Here is a 23053-nt window from a genome sequence, read left to right on the forward strand (position 1 = left end):
TAGTCAGTGCGGCATCTTTGACACCACATTCTGCCAAAACAAATCAGATGGACAATATGCAAATCCAGCAAACCCCACAACGTTTTTCTCTTGTGTCGAGGGCACCACCTACTGCATGGTTTGTCCTGCAAACCTAATCTACAATGAAGTAACTAACCGCTGTGAATGGCCTTACACACCAACCACTTCCACCACATCCTCACCCATTACTGGTAGTCAGTGCGGCATCTTTGACACCACATTCTGCCAAGACAAAGCAGATGGACAATATGCAAATCCAGCAAACCCAAGAACGTTTTTCTCTTGTGTCGAGGGCACCACCTACTGCATGGTTTGTCCTGCAAACCTCATCTACAATGAAGTAACTAACCGCTGTGAATGGCCTTACACACCAACCACTTCCACCACATCCTCACCCATTACTGGTAGTCAGTGCGGCATCTTTGACACCACATTCTGCCAAAACAAATCAGATGGACAATATGCAAATCCAGCAAACCCCACAACGTTTTTCTCTTGTGTCGAGGGCACCACCTACTGCATGGTTTGTCCTGCAAACCTCATCTACAATGAAGTAACTAATCGCTGTGAATGGCCTTACACACCAACCACTTCCACCACATCCTCACCCATTACTGGTAGTCAGTGCGGCATCTTTGACACCACATTCTGCCAAAACAAATCAGATGGACAATATGCAAATCCAGCAAACCCCACAACGTTTTTCTCTTGTGTCGAGGGCACCACCTACTGCATGGTTTGTCCTGCAAACCTCATCTACAATGAAGTAACTAACCGCTGTGAATGGCCTTACACACCAACCACTTCCACCACATCCTCACCCATTACTGGTAGTCAGTGCGGCATCTTTGACACCACATTCTGCCAAAACAAATCAGATGGACAATATGCAAATCCAGCAAACCCCACAACGTTTTTCTCTTGTGTCGAGGGCACCACCTACTGCATGGTTTGTCCTGCAAACCTCATCTACAATGAAGTAACTAACCGCTGTGAATGGCCTTACACACCAACCACTTCCACCACATCCTCACCCATTACTGGTAGTCAGTGCGGCATCTTTGACACCACATTCTGCCAAAACAAAGCAGATGGACAATATGCAAATCCAGCAAACCCAAGAACGTTTTTCTCTTGTGTCGAGGGCACCACCTACTGCATGGTTTGTCCTGCAAACCTCATCTACAATGAAGTAACTAACCGCTGTGAATGGCCTTACACACCAACCACTTCCACCACATCCTCACCCATTACTGGTAGTCAGTGCGGCATCTTTGACACGACATTCTGCCAAAACAAAGCAGATGGACAATATGCAAATCCAGCAAACCCAAGAACGTTTTTCTCTTGTGTCGAGGGCACCACCTACTGCATGGTTTGTCCTGCAAACCTCATCTACAATGAAGTAACTAACCGCTGTGAATGGCCTTACACACCAACCACTTCCACCACATCCTCACCCATTACTGGTAGTCAGTGCGGCATCTTTGACACCACATTCTGCCAAAACAAATCAGATGGACAATATGCAAATCCAGCAAACCCCACAACGTTTTTCTCTTGTGTCGAGGGCACCACCTACTGCATGGTTTGTCCTGCAAACCTCATCTACAATGAAGTAACTAACCGCTGTGAATGGCCTTACACACCAACCACTTCCACCACATCCTCACCCATTACTGGTAGTCAGTGCGGCATCTTTGACACGACATTCTGCCAAAACAAAGCAGATGGACAATATGCAAATCCAGCAAACCCAAGAACGTTTTTCTCTTGTGTCGAGGGCACCACCTACTGCATGGTTTGTCCTGCAAACCTCATCTACAATGAAGTAACTAACCGCTGTGAATGGCCTTACACACCAACCACTTCCACCACATCCTCACCCATTACTGGTAGTCAGTGCGGCATCTTTGACACCACATTCTGCCAAAACAAATCAGATGGACAATATGCAAATCCAGCAAACCCCACAACGTTTTTCTCTTGTGTCGAGGGCACCACCTACTGCATGGTTTGTCCTGCAAACCTCATCTACAATGAAGTAACTAACCGCTGTGAATGGCCTTACACACCAACCACTTCCACCACATCCTCACCCATTACTGGTAGTCAGTGCAGCATCTTTGACACCACATTCTGCCAAGACAAAGTAGATGGACAATATGCAAATCCAGCAAACCCAAGAACGTTTTTCTCTTGTGTCGAGGGCACCACCTACTGCATGGTTTGTCCTGCAAACCTCATCTACAATGAAGTAACTAACCGCTGTGAATGGCCTTACACACCAACCACTTCCACCACATCCTCACCCATTACTGGTAGTCAGTGCGGCATCTTTGACACCACATTCTGCCTAGACAAAGCAGATGGACAATATGCAAATCCAGCAAACCCAAGAACGTTTTTCTCTTGTGTCGAGGGCACCACCTACTGCATGGTTTGTCCTGCAAACCTCATCTACAATGAAGTAACTAACCGCTGTGAATGGCCTTACACACCAACCACTTCCACCACATCCTCACCCATTACTGGTAGTCAGTGCGGCATCTTTGACACCACATTCTGCCTAGACAAAGCAGATGGACAATATGCAAATCCAGCAAACCCAAGAACGTTTTTCTCTTGTGTCGAGGGCACCACCTACTGCATGGTTTGTCCTGCAAACCTCATCTACAATGAAGTAACTAACCGCTGTGAATGGCCTTACACACCAACCACTTCCACCACATCCTCACCTATTACTGGTAGTCAGTGCGGCATCTTTGACACGACATTCTGCCAAAACAAAGCAGATGGACAATATGCAAATCCAGCAAACCCAAGAACGTTTTTCTCTTGTGTCGAGGGCACTACCTACTGCATTGTTTGTCCTGCAAACCTCATCTACAATGAAGTAACTAACCGCTGTGAATGGCCTTACACACCAACCACTTCCACCACATCCTCACCCATTACTGGTAGTCAGTGCGGCATCTTTGACACCACATTCTGCCAAAACAAATCAGATGGACAATATGCAAATCCAGCAAACCCCACAACGTTTTTCTCTTGTGTCGAGGGCACCACCTACTGCATGGTTTGTCCTGCAAACCTCATCTACAATGAAGTAACTAACCGCTGTGAATGGCCTTACACACCAACCACTTCCACCACATCCTCACCCATTACTGGTAGTCAGTGCGGCATCTTTGACACCACATTCTGCCAAAACAAATCAGATGGACAATATGCAAATCCAGCAAACCCCACAACGTTTTTCTCTTGTGTCGAGGGCACCACCTACTGCATGGTTTGTCCTGCAAACCTCATCTACAATGAAGTAACTAACCGCTGTGAATGGCCTTACACACCAACCACTTCCACCACATCCACACCCATTACTGGTCGTCAGTGCGGCATCTTTGACACCACATTCTGCCTAGACAAAGCAGATGGACAATATGCAAATCCAGCAAACCCAAGAACGTTTTTCTCTTGTGTCGAGGGCACCACCTACTGCATGGTTTGTCCTGCAAACCTCATCTACAATGAAGTAACTAACCGCTGTGAATGGCCTTACACACCAACCACTTCCACCACATCCTCACCCATTACTGGTAGTCAGTGCGGCATCTTTGACACCACATTCTGCCAATACAAAGCAGATGGACAATATTCAAATCCAGCAAACCCAAGAACGTTTTTCTCTTGTGTCGAGGGCACCACCTACTGCATGGTTTGTCCTGCAAACCTCATCTACAATGAAGTCACCAACCGCTGTGAATGGCCTTACACACCAACCACTTCCACCACATCGTCACCCATCACTGGTAGTCAGTGCGGCATCTTTGACACCACATTCTGCCAAGACAAAGCAGATGGACAATATGCAAATCCAGCAAACCCAAGAACGTTTTTCTCTTGTGTCGAGGGCACCACCTACTGCATGGTTTGTCCTGCAAACCTCATCTACAATGAAGTAACTAACCGCTGTGAATGGCCTTACACACCAACCACTTCCACCTCATCCTCACCCATTACTGGTAGTCAGTGCGGCATCTTTGACACCACATTCTGCCAAAACAAATCAGATGGACAATATGCAAATCCAGCAAACCCCACAACGTTTTTCTCTTGTGTCGAGGGCACCAGCTACTGCATGGTTTGTCCTGCAAACCTCATCTACAATGAAGTAACTAACCGCTGTGAATGGCCTTACACACCAACCACTTCCACCACATCCTCACCCATTACTGGTAGTCAGTGCGGCATCTTTGACACCACATTCTGCCAAAACAAAGCAGATGGACAATATGCAAATCCAGCAAACCCAAGAACGTTTTTCTCTTGTGTCGAGGGCACCACCTACTGCATGGTTTGTCCTGCAAACCTCATCTACAATGAAGTAACTAACCGCTGTGAATGGCCTTACACACCAACCACTTCCACCACATCCTCACCCATTACTGGTAGTCAGTGCGGCATCTTTGACACCACATTCTGCCTAGACAAAGCAGATGGACAATATGCAAATCCAGCAAACCCAAGAACGTTTTTCTCTTGTGTTGAGGGCACCACCTACTGCATGGTTTGTCCTGCAAACCTCATCTACAATGAAGTAACTAACCGCTGTGAATGGCCTTACACACCAACCACTTCCACCACATCCTCACCCATTACTGGTCGTCAGTGCGGCATCTTTGACACCACATTCTGCCTAGACAAAGCAGATGGACAATATGCAAATCCAGCAAACCCAAGAACGTTTTTCTCTTGTGTCGAGGGCACCACCTACTGCATGGTTTGTCCTGCAAACCTCATCTACAATGAAGTAACTAACCGCTGTGAATGGCCTTACACACCAACCACTTCCACCACATCCTCACCCATTACTGGTAGTCAGTGCGGCATCTTTGACACCACATTCTGCCTAAACAAAGCAGATGGACAATATGCAAATCCAGCAAACCCAAGAACGTTTTTCTCTTGTGTCGAGGGCACCACCTACTGCATGGTTTGTCCTGCAAACCTCATCTACAATGAAGTAACTAACCGCTGTGAATGGCCTTACACACCAACCACTTCCACCACATCGTCACCCATCACTGGTAGTCAGTGCGGCATCTTTGACACCACATTCTGCCTAAACAAAGCAGATGGACAATATGCAAATCCAGCAAACCCAAGAACGTTTTTCTCTTGTGTCGAGGGCACCACCTACTGCATGGTTTGTCCTGCAAACCTCATCTACAATGAAGTAACTAACCGCTGTGAATGGCCTTACACACCAACCACTTCTACCACATCCTCACCCATCACTGGTAGTCAGTGCGGCATCTTTGACACCACATTCTGCCAAAACAAATCAGATGGACAATATGCAAATCCAGCAAACCCCACAACGTTTTTCTCTTGTGTCGAGGGCACCACCTACTGCATGGTTTGTCCTGCAAACCTCATCTACAATGAAGTAACTAACCGCTGTGAATGGCCTTACACACCAACCACTTCCACCACATCCTCACCCATTACTGGTAGTCAGTGCGGCATCTTTGACACCACATTCTGCCAAAACAAATCAGATGGACAATATGCAAATCCAGCAAACCCAAGAACGTTTTTCTCTTGTGTCGAGGGCACCACCTACTGCATGGTTTGTCCTGCAAACCTCATCTACAATGAAGTAACTAACCGCTGTGAATGGCCTTACACACCAACCACTTCCACCACATCCTCACCCATTACTGGTAGTCAGTGCGGCATCTTTGACACCACATTCTGCCTAGACAAAGCAGATGGACAATATGCAAATCCAGCAAACCCAAGAACGTTTTTCTCTTGTGTCGACGGCACTACCTACTGCATGGTTTGTCCTGCAAACCTCATCTACAATGAAGTAACTAACCGCTGTGAATGGCCTTACACACCAACCACTTCCACCACATCGTCACCCATCACTGGTAGTCAGTGCGGCATCTTTGACACCACATTCTGCCAAAACAAAGCAGATGGACAATATGCAAATCCAGCAAACCCAAGAACGTTTTTCTCTTGTGTCGAGGGCACCACCTACTGCATGGTTTGTCCTGCAAACCTCATCTACAATGAAGTAACTAACCGCTGTGAATGGCCTTACACACCAACCACTTCCACCACAGCCTCACCCATTACTGGTAGTCAGTGCGGCATCTTTGACACCACATTCTGCCAAAACAAAGCAGATGGACAATATGCAAATCCAGCAAACCCAAGAACGTTTTTCTCTTGTGTCGAGGGCACCACCTACTGCATGGTTTGTCCTGCAAACCTCATCTACAATGAAGTAACTAACCGTTGTGAATGGCCTTACACACCAACCACTTCCACCACATCGTCAACCATCACTGGTAGTCAGTGCGGCATCTTTGACACCACATTCTGCCAAGACAAAGCAGATGGACAATATGCAAATCCAGCAAACCCAAGAACGTTTTTCTCTTGTGTCGAGGGCACCACCTACTGCATGGTTTGTCCTGCAAACCTCATCTACAATGAAGTAACTAACCGCTGTGAATGGCCTTACACACCAACCACTTCCACCACATCCTCACCCATTACTGGTAGTCAGTGCGGCATCTTTGACACCACATTCTGCCTAAACAAAGCAGATGGACAATATGCAAATCCAGCAAACCCAAGAACGTTTTTCTCTTGTGTCGAGGGCACCACCTACTGCATGGTTTGTCCTGCAAACCTCATCTACAATGAAGTAACTAACCGCTGTGAATGGCCTTACACACCAACCACTTCCACCACATCGTCACCCATCACTGGTAGTCAGTGCGGCATCTTTGACACCACATTCTGCCAAAACAAATCAGATGGACAATATGCAAATCCAGCAAACCCCACAACGTTTTTCTCTTGTGTCGAGGGCACCACCTACTGCATGGTTTGTCCTGCAAACCTCATCTACAATGAAGTAACTAACCGCTGTGAATGGCCTTACACACCAACCACTTCTACCACATCCTCACCCATCACTGGTAGTCAGTGCGGCATCTTTGACACCACATTCTGCCAAAACAAATCAGATGGACAATATGCAAATCCAGCAAACCCCACAACGTTTTTCTCTTGTGTCGAGGGCACCACCTACTGCATGGTTTGTCCTGCAAACCTCATCTACAATGAAGTAACTAACCGCTGTGAATGGCCTTACACACCAACCACTTCCACCACATCCTCACCCATTACTGGTAGTCAGTGCGGCATCTTTGACACCACATTCTGCCTCGACAAAGCAGATGGACAATATGCAAATCCAGCAAACCCAAGAACGTTTTTCTCTTGTGTCGAGGGCACCACCTACTGCATGGTTTGTCCTGCAAACCTCATCTACAATGAAGTAACTAACCGCTGTGAATGGCCTTACGCACCAACCACTTCCACCACATCCTCACCCATTACTGGTAGTCAGTGCGGCATCTTTGACACCACATTCTGCCAAAACAAAGCAGATGGACAATATGCAAATCCAGCAAACCCAAGAACGTTTTTCTCTTGTGTCGAGGGCACCACCTACTGCATGGTTTGTCCTGCAAACCTCATCTACAATGAAGTAACTAACCGCTGTGAATGGCCTTACACACCAACCACTTCCACCACATCGTCACCCATCACTGGTAGTCAGTGCGGCATCTTTGACACCACATTCTGCCAAGACAAAGCAGATGGACAATATGCAAATCCAGCAAACCCAAGAACGTTTTTCTCTTGTGTCGAGGGCACCACCTACTGCATGGTTTGTCCTGCAAACCTCATCTACAATGAAGTAACTAACCGCTGTGAATGGCCTTACACACCAACCACTTCCACCACATCCTCACCCATTACTGGTAGTCAGTGCGGCATCTTTGACACCACATTCTGCCAAAACAAAGCAGATGGACAATATGCAAATCCAGCAAACCCAAGAACGTTTTTCTCTTGTGTCGAGGGCACCACCTACTGCATGGTTTGTCCTGCAAACCTCATCTACAATGAAGTAACTAACCGCTGTGAATGGCCTTACACACCAACCACTTCCACCACATCCTCACCCATTACTGGTAGTCAGTGCGGCATCTTTGACACCACATTCTGCCAAAACAAAGCAGATGGACAATATGCAAATCCAGCAAATCCAAGAACGTTTTTCTCTTGTGTCAAGGGCACCACCTACTGCATGGTTTGTCCTGCAAACCTCATCTACAATGAAGTAACTAACCGCTGTGAATGGCCTTACACACCAACCACTTCCACCACATCCTCACCCATTACTGGTAGTCAGTGCGGCATCTTTGACACCACATTCTGCCTAGACAAAGCAGATGGACAATATGCAAATCCAGCAAACCCAAGAACGTTTTTCTCTTGTGTCGAGGGCACCACCTACTGCATGGTTTGTCCTGCAAACCTCATCTACAATGAAGTAACTAACCGCTGTGAATGGCCTTACACACCAACCACTTCCACCACATCGTCACCCATCACTGGTAGTCAGTGCGGCATCTTTGACACCACATTCTGCCTCGACAAAGCAGATGGACAATATGCAAATCCAGCAAACCCAAGAACGTTTTTCTCTTGTGTCGAGGGCACCACCTACTGCATGGTTTGTCCTGCAAACCTCATCTACAATGAAGTAACTAACCGCTGTGAATGGCCTTACACACCAACCACTTCCACCACATCGTCACCCATCACTGGTAGTCAGTGCGGCATCTTTGACACCACATTCTGCCAAGACAAAGCAGATGGACAATATGCAAATCCAGCAAACCCAAGAACGTTTTTCTCTTGTGTCGAGGGCACCACCTACTGCATGGTTTGTCCTGCAAACCTCATCTACAATGAAGTAACTAACCGCTGTGAATGGCCTTACACACCAACCACTTCCACCACATCCTCACCCATTACTGGTAGTCAGTGCAGCATCTTTGACACCACATTCTGCCAAGACAAAGTAGATGGACAATATGCAAATCCAGCAAACCCAAGAACGTTTTTCTCTTGTGTCGAGGGCACCACCTACTGCATGGTTTGTCCTGCAAACCTCATCTACAATGAAGTAACTAACCGCTGTGAATGGCCTTACACACCAACCACTTCCACCACATCGTCACCCATCACTGGTAGTCAGTGCGGCATCTTTGACACCACATTCTGCCAAGACAAAGCAGATGGACAATATGCAAATCCAGCAAACCCAAGAACGTTTTTCTCTTGTGTCGAGGGCACCACCTACTGCATGGTTTGTCCTGCAAACCTCATCTACAATGAAGTAACTAACCGCTGTGAATGGCCTTACACACCAACCACTTCCACCACATCCTCACCCATTACTGGTAGTCAGTGCAGCATCTTTGACACCACATTCTGCCAAGACAAAGTAGATGGACAATATGCAAATCCAGCAAACCCAAGAACGTTTTTCTCTTGTGTCGAGGGCACCACCTACTGCATGGTTTGTCCTGCAAACCTCATCTACAATGAAGTAACTAACCGCTGTGAATGGCCTTACACACCAACCACTTCCACCACATCCTCACCCATTACTGGTAGTGGGTGCGGCATCTTTGACACCACATTCTGCCTAGACAAAGCAGATGGACAATATGCAAATCCAGCAAACCCAAGAACGTTTTTCTCTTGTGTCGAGGGCACCACCTATTGCATGGTTTGTCCTGCAAACCTCATCTACAATGAAGTAACTAACCGCTGTGAATGGCCTTACACACCAACCACTTCCACCACATCCTCACCCATTACTGGTAGTCAGTGCGGCATCTTTGACACCACATTCTGCCTAGACAAAGCAGATGGACAATATGCAAATCCAGCAAACCCAAGAACGTTTTTCTCTTGTGTCGAGGGCACCACCTACTGCATGGTTTGTCCTGCAAACCTCATCTACAATGAAGTAACTAACCGCTGTGAATGGCCTTACACACCAACCACTTCCACCACATCCTCACCTATTACTGGTAGTCAGTGCGGCATCTTTGACACGACATTCTGCCAAAACAAAGCAGATGGACAATATGCAAATCCAGCAAACCCAAGAACGTTTTTCTCTTGTGTCGAGGGCACTACCTACTGCATTGTTTGTCCTGCAAACCTCATCTACAATGAAGTAACTAACCGCTGTGAATGGCCTTACACACCAACCACTTCCACCACATCCTCACCCATTACTGGTAGTCAGTGCGGCATCTTTGACACCACATTCTGCCAAAACAAATCAGATGGACAATATGCAAATCCAGCAAACCCCACAACGTTTTTCTCTTGTGTCGAGGGCACCACCTACTGCATGGTTTGTCCTGCAAACCTCATCTACAATGAAGTAACTAACCGCTGTGAATGGCCTTACACACCAACCACTTCCACCACATCCTCACCCATCACTGGTAGTCAGTGCGGCATCTTTGACACCACATTCTGCCAAAACAAATCAGATGGACAATATGCAAATCCAGCAAACCCAAGAACGTTTTTCTCTTGTGTCGAGGGCACCACCTACTGCATGGTTTGTCCTGCAAACCTCATCTACAATGAAGTAACTAACCGCTGTGAATGGCCTTACACACCAACCACTTCCACCTCATCCTCACCCATTACTGGTAGTCAGTGCGGCATCTTTGACACCACATTCTGCCAAAACAAATCAGATGGACAATATGCAAATCCAGCAAACCCCACAACGTTTTTCTCTTGTGTCGAGGGCACCAGCTACTGCATGGTTTGTCCTGCAAACCTCATCTACAATGAAGTAACTAACCGCTGTGAATGGCCTTACACACCAACCACTTCCACCACATCCTCACCCATTACTGGTAGTCAGTGCGGCATCTTTGACACCACATTCTGCCAAAACAAAGCAGATGGACAATATGCAAATCCAGCAAACCCAAGAACGTTTTTCTCTTGTGTCGAGGGCACCACCTACTGCATGGTTTGTCCTGCAAACCTCATCTACAATGAAGTAACTAACCGCTGTGAATGGCCTTACACACCAACCACTTCCACCACATCCTCACCCATTACTGGTAGTCAGTGCGGCATCTTTGACACCACATTCTGCCAAGACAAAGCAGATGGACAATATGCAAATCCAGCAAACCCAAGAACGTTTTTCTCTTGTGTCGAGGGCACCACCTACTGCATGGTTTGTCCTGCAAACCTCATCTACAATGAAGTAACTAACCGCTGTGAATGGCCTTACACACCAACCACTTCCACCACATCCTCACCCATTACTGGTAGTCAGTGCGGCATCTTTGACACCACATTCTGCCTCGACAAAGCAGATGGACAATATGCAAATCCAGCAAACCCAAGAATGTTTTTCTCTTGTGTCGAGGGCACCACCTACTGCATGGTTTGTCCTGCAAACCTCATCTACAATGAAGTAACTAACCGCTGTGAATGGCCTTACACACCAACCACTTCCTCCACATCCTCACCCATTACTGGTAGTCAGTGCGGCATCTTTGACACCACATTCTGCCTAGACAAAGCAGATGGACAATATGCAAATCCAGCAAACCCAAGAACGTTTTTCTCTTGTGTTGAGGGCACCACCTACTGCATGGTTTGTCCTGCAAACCTCATCTACAATGAAGTAACTAACCGCTGTGAATGGCCTTACACACCAACCACTTCCACCACATCCTCACCCATTACTGGTCGTCAGTGCGGCATCTTTGACACCACATTCTGCCTAGACAAAGCAGATGGACAATATGCAAATCCAGCAAACCCAAGAACGTTTTTCTCTTGTGTCGAGGGCACCACCTACTGCATGGTTTGTCCTGCAAACCTCATCTACAATGAAGTAACTAACCGCTGTGAATGGCCTTACACACCAACCACTTCCACCACATCCTCACCCATTACTGGTCGTCAGTGCGGCATCTTTGACACCACATTCTGCCTAGACAAAGCAGATGGACAATATGCAAATCCAGCAAACCCAAGAACGTTTTTCTCTTGTGTCGAGGGCACCACCTACTGCATGGTTTGTCCTGCAAACCTCATCTACAATGAAGTAACTAACCGCTGTGAATGGCCTTACACACCAACCACTTCCACCACATCGTCACCCATCACTGGTAGTCAGTGCGGCATCTTTGACACCACATTCTGCCTAGACAAAGCAGATGGACAATATGCAAATCCAGCAAACCCAAGAACGTTTTTCTCTTGTGTCGAGGGCACCACCTACTGCATGGTTTGTCCTGCAAACCTCATCTACAATGAAGTAACTAACCGCTGTGAATGGCCTTACACACCAACCACTTCCACCACATCCTCACCCATTACTGGTAGTCAGTGCGGCATCTTTGACACCACATTCTGCCTAGACAAAGCAGATGGACAATATGCAAATCCAGCAAACCCAAGAACGTTTTTCTCTTGTGTCGAGGGCACCACCTACTGCATGGTTTGTCCTGCAAACCTCATCTACAATGAAGTAACTAACCACTGTGAATGGCCTTACACACCAACCACTTCCACCACATCCTCACCCATTACTGGTAGTCAGTGCGGCATCTTTGACACCACATTCTGCCAAAACAAATCAGATGGACAATATGCAAATCCAGCAAACCCCACAACGTTTTTCTCTTGTGTCGAGGGCACCACCTACTGCATGGTTTGTCCTGCAAACCTAATCTACAATGAAGTAACTAACCGCTGTGAATGGCCTTACACACCAACCACTTCCACCACATCCTCACCCATTACTGGTAGTCAGTGCGGCATCTTTGACACCACATTCTGCCAAGACAAAGCAGATGGACAATATGCAAATCCAGCAAACCCAAGAACGTTTTTCTCTTGTGTCGAGGGCACCACCTACTGCATGGTTTGTCCTGCAAACCTCATCTACAATGAAGTAACTAACCGCTGTGAATGGCCTTACACACCAACCACTTCCACCACATCCTCACCCATTACTGGTAGTCAGTGCGGCATCTTTGACACCACATTCTGCCAAAACAAATCAGATGGACAATATGCAAATCCAGCAAACCCCACAACGTTTTTCTCTTGTGTCGAGGGCACCACCTACTGCATGGTTTGTCCTGCAAACCTCATCTACAATGAAGTAACTAATCGCTGTGAATGGCCTTACACACCAACCACTTCCACCACATCCTCACCCATTACTGGTAGTCAGTGCGGCATCTTTGACACCACATTCTGCCAAAACAAATCAGATGGACAATATGCAAATCCAGCAAACCCCACAACGTTTTTCTCTTGTGTCGAGGGCACCACCTACTGCATGGTTTGTCCTGCAAACCTCATCTACAATGAAGTAACTAACCGCTGTGAATGGCCTTACACACCAACCACTTCCACCACATCCTCACCCATTACTGGTAGTCAGTGCGGCATCTTTGACACCACATTCTGCCAAAACAAATCAGATGGACAATATGCAAATCCAGCAAACCCCACAACGTTTTTCTCTTGTGTCGAGGGCACCACCTACTGCATGGTTTGTCCTGCAAACCTCATCTACAATGAAGTAACTAACCGCTGTGAATGGCCTTACACACCAACCACTTCCACCACATCCTCACCCATTACTGGTAGTCAGTGCGGCATCTTTGACACCACATTCTGCCAAAACAAAGCAGATGGACAATATGCAAATCCAGCAAACCCAAGAACGTTTTTCTCTTGTGTCGAGGGCACCACCTACTGCATGGTTTGTCCTGCAAACCTCATCTACAATGAAGTAACTAACCGCTGTGAATGGCCTTACACACCAACCACTTCCACCACATCCTCACCCATTACTGGTAGTCAGTGCGGCATCTTTGACACGACATTCTGCCAAAACAAAGCAGATGGACAATATGCAAATCCAGCAAACCCAAGAACGTTTTTCTCTTGTGTCGAGGGCACCACCTACTGCATGGTTTGTCCTGCAAACCTCATCTACAATGAAGTAACTAACCGCTGTGAATGGCCTTACACACCAACCACTTCCACCACATCCTCACCCATTACTGGTAGTCAGTGCGGCATCTTTGACACCACATTCTGCCAAAACAAATCAGATGGACAATATGCAAATCCAGCAAACCCCACAACGTTTTTCTCTTGTGTCGAGGGCACCACCTACTGCATGGTTTGTCCTGCAAACCTCATCTACAATGAAGTAACTAACCGCTGTGAATGGCCTTACACACCAACCACTTCCACCACATCCTCACCCATTACTGGTAGTCAGTGCGGCATCTTTGACACGACATTCTGCCAAAACAAAGCAGATGGACAATATGCAAATCCAGCAAACCCAAGAACGTTTTTCTCTTGTGTCGAGGGCACCACCTACTGCATGGTTTGTCCTGCAAACCTCATCTACAATGAAGTAACTAACCGCTGTGAATGGCCTTACACACCAACCACTTCCACCACATCCTCACCCATTACTGGTAGTCAGTGCGGCATCTTTGACACCACATTCTGCCAAAACAAATCAGATGGACAATATGCAAATCCAGCAAACCCCACAACGTTTTTCTCTTGTGTCGAGGGCACCACCTACTGCATGGTTTGTCCTGCAAACCTCATCTACAATGAAGTAACTAACCGCTGTGAATGGCCTTACACACCAACCACTTCCACCACATCCTCACCCATTACTGGTAGTCAGTGCAGCATCTTTGACACCACATTCTGCCAAGACAAAGTAGATGGACAATATGCAAATCCAGCAAACCCAAGAACGTTTTTCTCTTGTGTCGAGGGCACCACCTACTGCATGGTTTGTCCTGCAAACCTCATCTACAATGAAGTAACTAACCGCTGTGAATGGCCTTACACACCAACCACTTCCACCACATCCTCACCCATTACTGGTAGTCAGTGCGGCATCTTTGACACCACATTCTGCCTAGACAAAGCAGATGGACAATATGCAAATCCAGCAAACCCAAGAACGTTTTTCTCTTGTGTCGAGGGCACCACCTACTGCATGGTTTGTCCTGCAAACCTCATCTACAATGAAGTAACTAACCGCTGTGAATGGCCTTACACACCAACCACTTCCACCACATCCTCACCCATTACTGGTAGTCAGTGCGGCATCTTTGACACCACATTCTGCCTAGACAAAGCAGATGGACAATATGCAAATCCAGCAAACCCAAGAACGTTTTTCTCTTGTGTCGAGGGCACCACCTACTGCATGGTTTGTCCTGCAAACCTCATCTACAATGAAGTAACTAACCGCTGTGAATGGCCTTACACACCAACCACTTCCACCACATCCTCACCTATTACTGGTAGTCAGTGCGGCATCTTTGACACGACATTCTGCCAAAACAAAGCAGATGGACAATATGCAAATCCAGCAAACCCAAGAACGTTTTTCTCTTGTGTCGAGGGCACTACCTACTGCATTGTTTGTCCTGCAAACCTCATCTACAATGAAGTAACTAACCGCTGTGAATGGCCTTACACACCAACCACTTCCACCACATCCTCACCCATTACTGGTAGTCAGTGCGGCATCTTTGACACCACATTCTGCCAAAACAAATCAGATGGACAATATGCAAATCCAGCAAACCCCACAACGTTTTTCTCTTGTGTCGAGGGCACCACCTACTGCATGGTTTGTCCTGCAAACCTCATCTACAATGAAGTAACTAACCGCTGTGAATGGCCTTACACACCAACCACTTCCACCACATCCTCACCCATTACTGGTAGTCAGTGCGGCATCTTTGACACCACATTCTGCCAAAACAAATCAGATGGACAATATGCAAATCCAGCAAACCCCACAACGTTTTTCTCTTGTGTCGAGGGCACCACCTACTGCATGGTTTGTCCTGCAAACCTCATCTACAATGAAGTAACTAACCGCTGTGAATGGCCTTACACACCAACCACTTCCACCACATCCACACCCATTACTGGTCGTCAGTGCGGCATCTTTGACACCACATTCTGCCTAGACAAAGCAGATGGACAATATGCAAATCCAGCAAACCCAAGAACGTTTTTCTCTTGTGTCGAGGGCACCACCTACTGCATGGTTTGTCCTGCAAACCTCATCTACAATGAAGTAACTAACCGCTGTGAATGGCCTTACACACCAACCACTTCCACCACATCCTCACCCATTACTGGTAGTCAGTGCGGCATCTTTGACACCACATTCTGCCAATACAAAGCAGATGGACAATATTCAAATCCAGCAAACCCAAGAACGTTTTTCTCTTGTGTCGAGGGCACCACCTACTGCATGGTTTGTCCTGCAAACCTCATCTACAATGAAGTCACCAACCGCTGTGAATGGCCTTACACACCAACCACTTCCACCACATCGTCACCCATCACTGGTAGTCAGTGCGGCATCTTTGACACCACATTCTGCCAAGACAAAGCAGATGGACAATATGCAAATCCAGCAAACCCAAGAACGTTTTTCTCTTGTGTCGAGGGCACCACCTACTGCATGGTTTGTCCTGCAAACCTCATCTACAATGAAGTAACTAACCGCTGTGAATGGCCTTACACACCAACCACTTCCACCTCATCCTCACCCATTACTGGTAGTCAGTGCGGCATCTTTGACACCACATTCTGCCAAAACAAATCAGATGGACAATATGCAAATCCAGCAAACCCCACAACGTTTTTCTCTTGTGTCGAGGGCACCAGCTACTGCATGGTTTGTCCTGCAAACCTCATCTACAATGAAGTAACTAACCGCTGTGAATGGCCTTACACACCAACCACTTCCACCACATCCTCACCCATTACTGGTAGTCAGTGCGGCATCTTTGACACCACATTCTGCCAAAACAAAGCAGATGGACAATATGCAAATCCAGCAAACCCAAGAACGTTTTTCTCTTGTGTCGAGGGCACCACCTACTGCATGGTTTGTCCTGCAAACCTCATCTACAATGAAGTAACTAACCGCTGTGAATGGCCTTACACACCAACCACTTCCACCACATCCTCACCCATTACTGGTAGTCAGTGCGGCATCTTTGACACCACATTCTGCCTAGACAAAGCAGATGGACAATATGCAAATCCAGCAAACCCAAGAACGTTTTTCTCTTGTGTTGAGGGCACCACCTACTGCATGGTTTGTCCTGCAAACCTCATCTACAATGAAGTAACTAACCGCTGTGAATGGCCTTACACACCAACCACTTCCACCACATCCTCACCCATTACTGGTCGTCAGTGCGGCATCTTTGACACCACATTCTGCCTAGACAAAGCAGATGGACAATATGCAAATCCAGCAAACCCAAGAACGTTTTTCTCTTGTGTCGAGGGCACCACCTACTGCATGGTTTGTCCTGCAAACCTCATCTACAATGAAGTAACTAACCGCTGTGAATGGCCTTACACACCAACCACTTCCACCACATCCTCACCCATTACTGGTAGTCAGTGCGGCATCTTTGACACCACATTCTGCCTAAACAAAGCAGATGGACAATATGCAAATCCAGCAAACCCAAGAACGTTTTTCTCTTGTGTCGAGGGCACCACCTACTGCATGGTTTGTCCTGCAAACCTCATCTACAATGAAGTAACTAACCGCTGTGAATGGCCTTACACACCAACCACTTCCACCACATCGTCACCCATCACTGGTAGTCAGTGCGGCATCTTTGACACCACATTCTGCCTAAACAAAGCAGATGGACAATATGCAAATCCAGCAAACCCAAGAACGTTTTTCTCTTGTGTCGAGGGCACCACCTACTGCATGGTTTGTCCTGCAAACCTCATCTACAATGAAGTAACTAACCGCTGTGAATGGCCTTACACACCAACCACTTCTACCACATCCTCACCCATCACTGGTAGTCAGTGCGGCATCTTTGACACCACATTCTGCCAAAACAAATCAGATGGACAATATGCAAATCCAGCAAACCCCACAACGTTTTTCTCTTGTGTCGAGGGCACCACCTACTGCATGGTTTGTCCTGCAAACCTCATCTACAATGAAGTAACTAACCGCTGTGAATGGCCTTACACACCAACCACTTCCACCACATCCTCACCCATTACTGGTAGTCAGTGCGGCATCTTTGACACCACATTCTGCCAAAACAAATCAGATGGACAATATGCAAATCCAGCAAACCCAAGAACGTTTTTCTCTTGTGTCGAGGGCACCACCTACTGCATGGTTTGTCCTGCAAACCTCATCTACAATGAAGTAACTAACCGCTGTGAATGGCCTTACACACCAACCACTTCCACCACATCCTCACCCATTACTGGTAGTCAGTGCGGCATCTTTGACACCACATTCTGCCTAGACAAAGCAGATGGACAATATGCAAATCCAGCAAACCCAAGAACGTTTTTCTCTTGTGTCGACGGCACTACCTACTGCATGGTTTGTCCTGCAAACCTCATCTACAATGAAGTAACTAACCGCTGTGAATGGCCTTACACACCAACCACTTCCACCACATCGTCACCCATCACTGGTAGTCAGTGCGGCATCTTTGACACCACATTCTGCCAAAACAAAGCAGATGGACAATATGCAAATCCAGCAAACCCAAGAACGTTTTTCTCTTGTGTCGAGGGCACCACCTACTGCATGGTTTGTCCTGCAAACCTCATCTACAATGAAGTAACTAACCGCTGTGAATGGCCTTACACACCAACCACTTCCACCACAGCCTCACCCATTACTGGTAGTCAGTGCGGCATCTTTGACACCACATTCTGCCAAAACAAAGCAGATGGACAATATGCAAATCCAGCAAACCCAAGAACGTTTTTCTCTTGTGTCGAGGGCACCACCTACTGCATGGTTTGTCCTGCAAACCTCATCTACAATGAAGTAACTAACCGTTGTGAATGGCCTTACACACCAACCACTTCCACCACATCGTCAACCATCACTGGTAGTCAGTGCGGCATCTTTGACACCACATTCTGCCAAGACAAAGCAGATGGACAATATGCAAATCCAGCAAACCCAAGAACGTTTTTCTCTTGTGTCGAGGGCACCACCTACTGCATGGTTTGTCCTGCAAACCTCATCTACAATGAAGTAACTAACCGCTGTGAATGGCCTTACACACCAACCACTTCCACCACATCCTCACCCATTACTGGTAGTCAGTGCGGCATCTTTGACACCACATTCTGCCTAAACAAAGCAGATGGACAATATGCAAATCCAGCAAACCCAAGAACGTTTTTCTCTTGTGTCGAGGGCACCACCTACTGCATGGTTTGTCCTGCAAACCTCATCTACAATGAAGTAACTAACCGCTGTGAATGGCCTTACACACCAACCACTTCCACCACATCGTCACCCATCACTGGTAGTCAGTGCGGCATCTTTGACACCACATTCTGCCAAAACAAATCAGATGGACAATATGCAAATCCAGCAAACCCCACAACGTTTTTCTCTTGTGTCGAGGGCACCACCTACTGCATGGTTTGTCCTGCAAACCTCATCTACAATGAAGTAACTAACCGCTGTGAATGGCCTTACACACCAACCACTTCTACCACATCCTCACCCATCACTGGTAGTCAGTGCGGCATCTTTGACACCACATTCTGCCAAAACAAATCAGATGGACAATATGCAAATCCAGCAAACCCCACAACGTTTTTCTCTTGTGTCGAGGGCACCACCTACTGCATGGTTTGTCCTGCAAACCTCATCTACAATGAAGTAACTAACCGCTGTGAATGGCCTTACACACCAACCACTTCCACCACATCCTCACCCATTACTGGTAGTCAGTGCGGCATCTTTGACACCACATTCTGCCTCGACAAAGCAGATGGACAATATGCAAATCCAGCAAACCCAAGAACGTTTTTCTCTTGTGTCGAGGGCACCACCTACTGCATGGTTTGTCCTGCAAACCTCATCTACAATGAAGTAACTAACCGCTGTGAATGGCCTTACGCACCAACCACTTCCACCACATCCTCACCCATTACTGGTAGTCAGTGCGGCATCTTTGACACCACATTCTGCCAAAACAAAGCAGATGGACAATATGCAAATCCAGCAAACCCAAGAACGTTTTTCTCTTGTGTCGAGGGCACCACCTACTGCATGGTTTGTCCTGCAAACCTCATCTACAATGAAGTAACTAACCGCTGTGAATGGCCTTACACACCAACCACTTCCACCACATCGTCACCCATCACTGGTAGTCAGTGCGGCATCTTTGACACCACATTCTGCCAAGACAAAGCAGATGGACAATATGCAAATCCAGCAAACCCAAGAACGTTTTTCTCTTGTGTCGAGGGCACCACCTACTGCATGGTTTGTCCTGCAAACCTCATCTACAATGAAGTAACTAACCGCTGTGAATGGCCTTACACACCAACCACTTCCACCACATCCTCACCCATTACTGGTAGTCAGTGCGGCATCTTTGACACCACATTCTGCCAAAACAAAGCAGATGGACAATATGCAAATCCAGCAAACCCAAGAACGTTTTTCTCTTGTGTCGAGGGCACCACCTACTGCATGGTTTGTCCTGCAAACCTCATCTACAATGAAGTAACTAACCGCTGTGAATGGCCTTACACACCAACCACTTCCACCACATCCTCACCCATTACTGGTAGTCAGTGCGGCATCTTTGACACCACATTCTGCCAAAACAAAGCAGATGGACAATATGCAAATCCAGCAAATCCAAGAACGTTTTTCTCTTGTGTCAAGGGCACCACCTACTGCATGGTTTGTCCTGCAAACCTCATCTACAATGAAGTAACTAACCGCTGTGAATGGCCTTACACACCAACCACTTCCACCACATCCTCACCCATTACTGGTAGTCAGTGCGGCATCTTTGACACCACATTCTGCCTAGACAAAGCAGATGGACAATATGCAAATCCAGCAAACCCAAGAACGTTTTTCTCTTGTGTCGAGGGCACCACCTACTGCATGGTTTGTCCTGCAAACCTCATCTACAATGAAGTAACTAACCGCTGTGAATGGCCTTACACACCAACCACTTCCACCACATCGTCACCCATCACTGGTAGTCAGTGCGGCATCTTTGACACCACATTCTGCCTCGACAAAGCAGATGGACAATATGCAAATCCAGCAAACCCAAGAACGTTTTTCTCTTGTGTCGAGGGCACCACCTACTGCATGGTTTGTCCTGCAAACCTCATCTACAATGAAGTAACTAACCGCTGTGAATGGCCTTACACACCAACCACTTCCACCACATCGTCACCCATCACTGGTAGTCAGTGCGGCATCTTTGACACCACATTCTGCCAAGACAAAGCAGATGGACAATATGCAAATCCAGCAAACCCAAGAACGTTTTTCTCTTGTGTCGAGGGCACCACCTACTGCATGGTTTGTCCTGCAAACCTCATCTACAATGAAGTAACTAACCGCTGTGAATGGCCTTACACACCAACCACTTCCACCACATCCTCACCCATTACTGGTAGTCAGTGCAGCATCTTTGACACCACATTCTGCCAAGACAAAGTAGATGGACAATATGCAAATCCAGCAAACCCAAGAACGTTTTTCTCTTGTGTCGAGGGCACCACCTACTGCATGGTTTGTCCTGCAAACCTCATCTACAATGAAGTAACTAACCGCTGTGAATGGCCTTACACACCAACCACTTCCACCACATCGTCACCCATCACTGGTAGTCAGTGCGGCATCTTTGACACCACATTCTGCCAAGACAAAGCAGATGGACAATATGCAAATCCAGCAAACCCAAGAACGTTTTTCTCTTGTGTCGAGGGCACCACCTACTGCATGGTTTGTCCTGCAAACCTCATCTACAATGAAGTAACTAACCGCTGTGAATGGCCTTACACACCAACCACTTCCACCACATCCTCACCCATTACTGGTAGTCAGTGCAGCATCTTTGACACCACATTCTGCCAAGACAAAGTAGATGGACAATATGCAAATCCAGCAAACCCAAGAACGTTTTTCTCTTGTGTCGAGGGCACCACCTACTGCATGGTTTGTCCTGCAAACCTCATCTACAATGAAGTAACTAACCGCTGTGAATGGCCTTACACACCAACCACTTCCACCACATCCTCACCCATTACTGGTAGTGGGTGCGGCATCTTTGACACCACATTCTGCCTAGACAAAGCAGATGGACAATATGCAAATCCAGCAAACCCAAGAACGTTTTTCTCTTGTGTCGAGGGCACCACCTATTGCATGGTTTGTCCTGCAAACCTCATCTACAATGAAGTAACTAACCGCTGTGAATGGCCTTACACACCAACCACTTCCACCACATCCTCACCCATTACTGGTAGTCAGTGCGGCATCTTTGACACCACATTCTGCCTAGACAAAGCAGATGGACAATATGCAAATCCAGCAAACCCAAGAACGTTTTTCTCTTGTGTCGAGGGCACCACCTACTGCATGGTTTGTCCTGCAAACCTCATCTACAATGAAGTAACTAACCGCTGTGAATGGCCTTACACACCAACCACTTCCACCACATCCTCACCTATTACTGGTAGTCAGTGCGGCATCTTTGACACGACATTCTGCCAAAACAAAGCAGATGGACAATATGCAAATCCAGCAAACCCAAGAACGTTTTTCTCTTGTGTCGAGGGCACTACCTACTGCATTGTTTGTCCTGCAAACCTCATCTACAATGAAGTAACTAACCGCTGTGAATGGCCTTACACACCAACCACTTCCACCACATCCTCACCCATTACTGGTAGTCAGTGCGGCATCTTTGACACCACATTCTGCCAAAACAAATCAGATGGACAATATGCAAATCCAGCAAACCCCACAACGTTTTTCTCTTGTGTCGAGGGCACCACCTACTGCATGGTTTGTCCTGCAAACCTCATCTACAATGAAGTAACTAACCGCTGTGAATGGCCTTACACACCAACCACTTCCACCACATCCTCACCCATCACTGGTAGTCAGTGCGGCATCTTTGACACCACATTCTGCCAAAACAAATCAGAT

At 47.1% G+C, this 23053-nt stretch overlaps 1 protein-coding gene across 1 annotated transcript in view; it reads left to right on the forward strand.

Moving 5' to 3' along the window:
* LOC144893385 (uncharacterized) overlaps positions 1–23053 on the forward strand; it is a 53185-nt gene that overhangs the window by 14415 nt on the left and 15717 nt on the right. The window contains exons 2-4 of the mRNA XM_078783973.1: positions 1282–1843; positions 4151–4399; positions 5972–6897. Of these exons, the coding sequence (XP_078640099.1) occupies positions 1282–1843; positions 4151–4399; positions 5972–6897 (1737 nt within the window). The remainder of the gene's footprint in view (positions 1–1281; positions 1844–4150; positions 4400–5971; positions 6898–23053) is intronic.

The sequence above is a fragment of the Myxine glutinosa genome, chromosome 8, assembly GCF_964187855.1.
Source record: "Myxine glutinosa chromosome 8, kmMyxGlut1.1, whole genome shotgun sequence".
Taxonomy (NCBI): Eukaryota; Metazoa; Chordata; class Myxini; order Myxiniformes; family Myxinidae; genus Myxine; species Myxine glutinosa.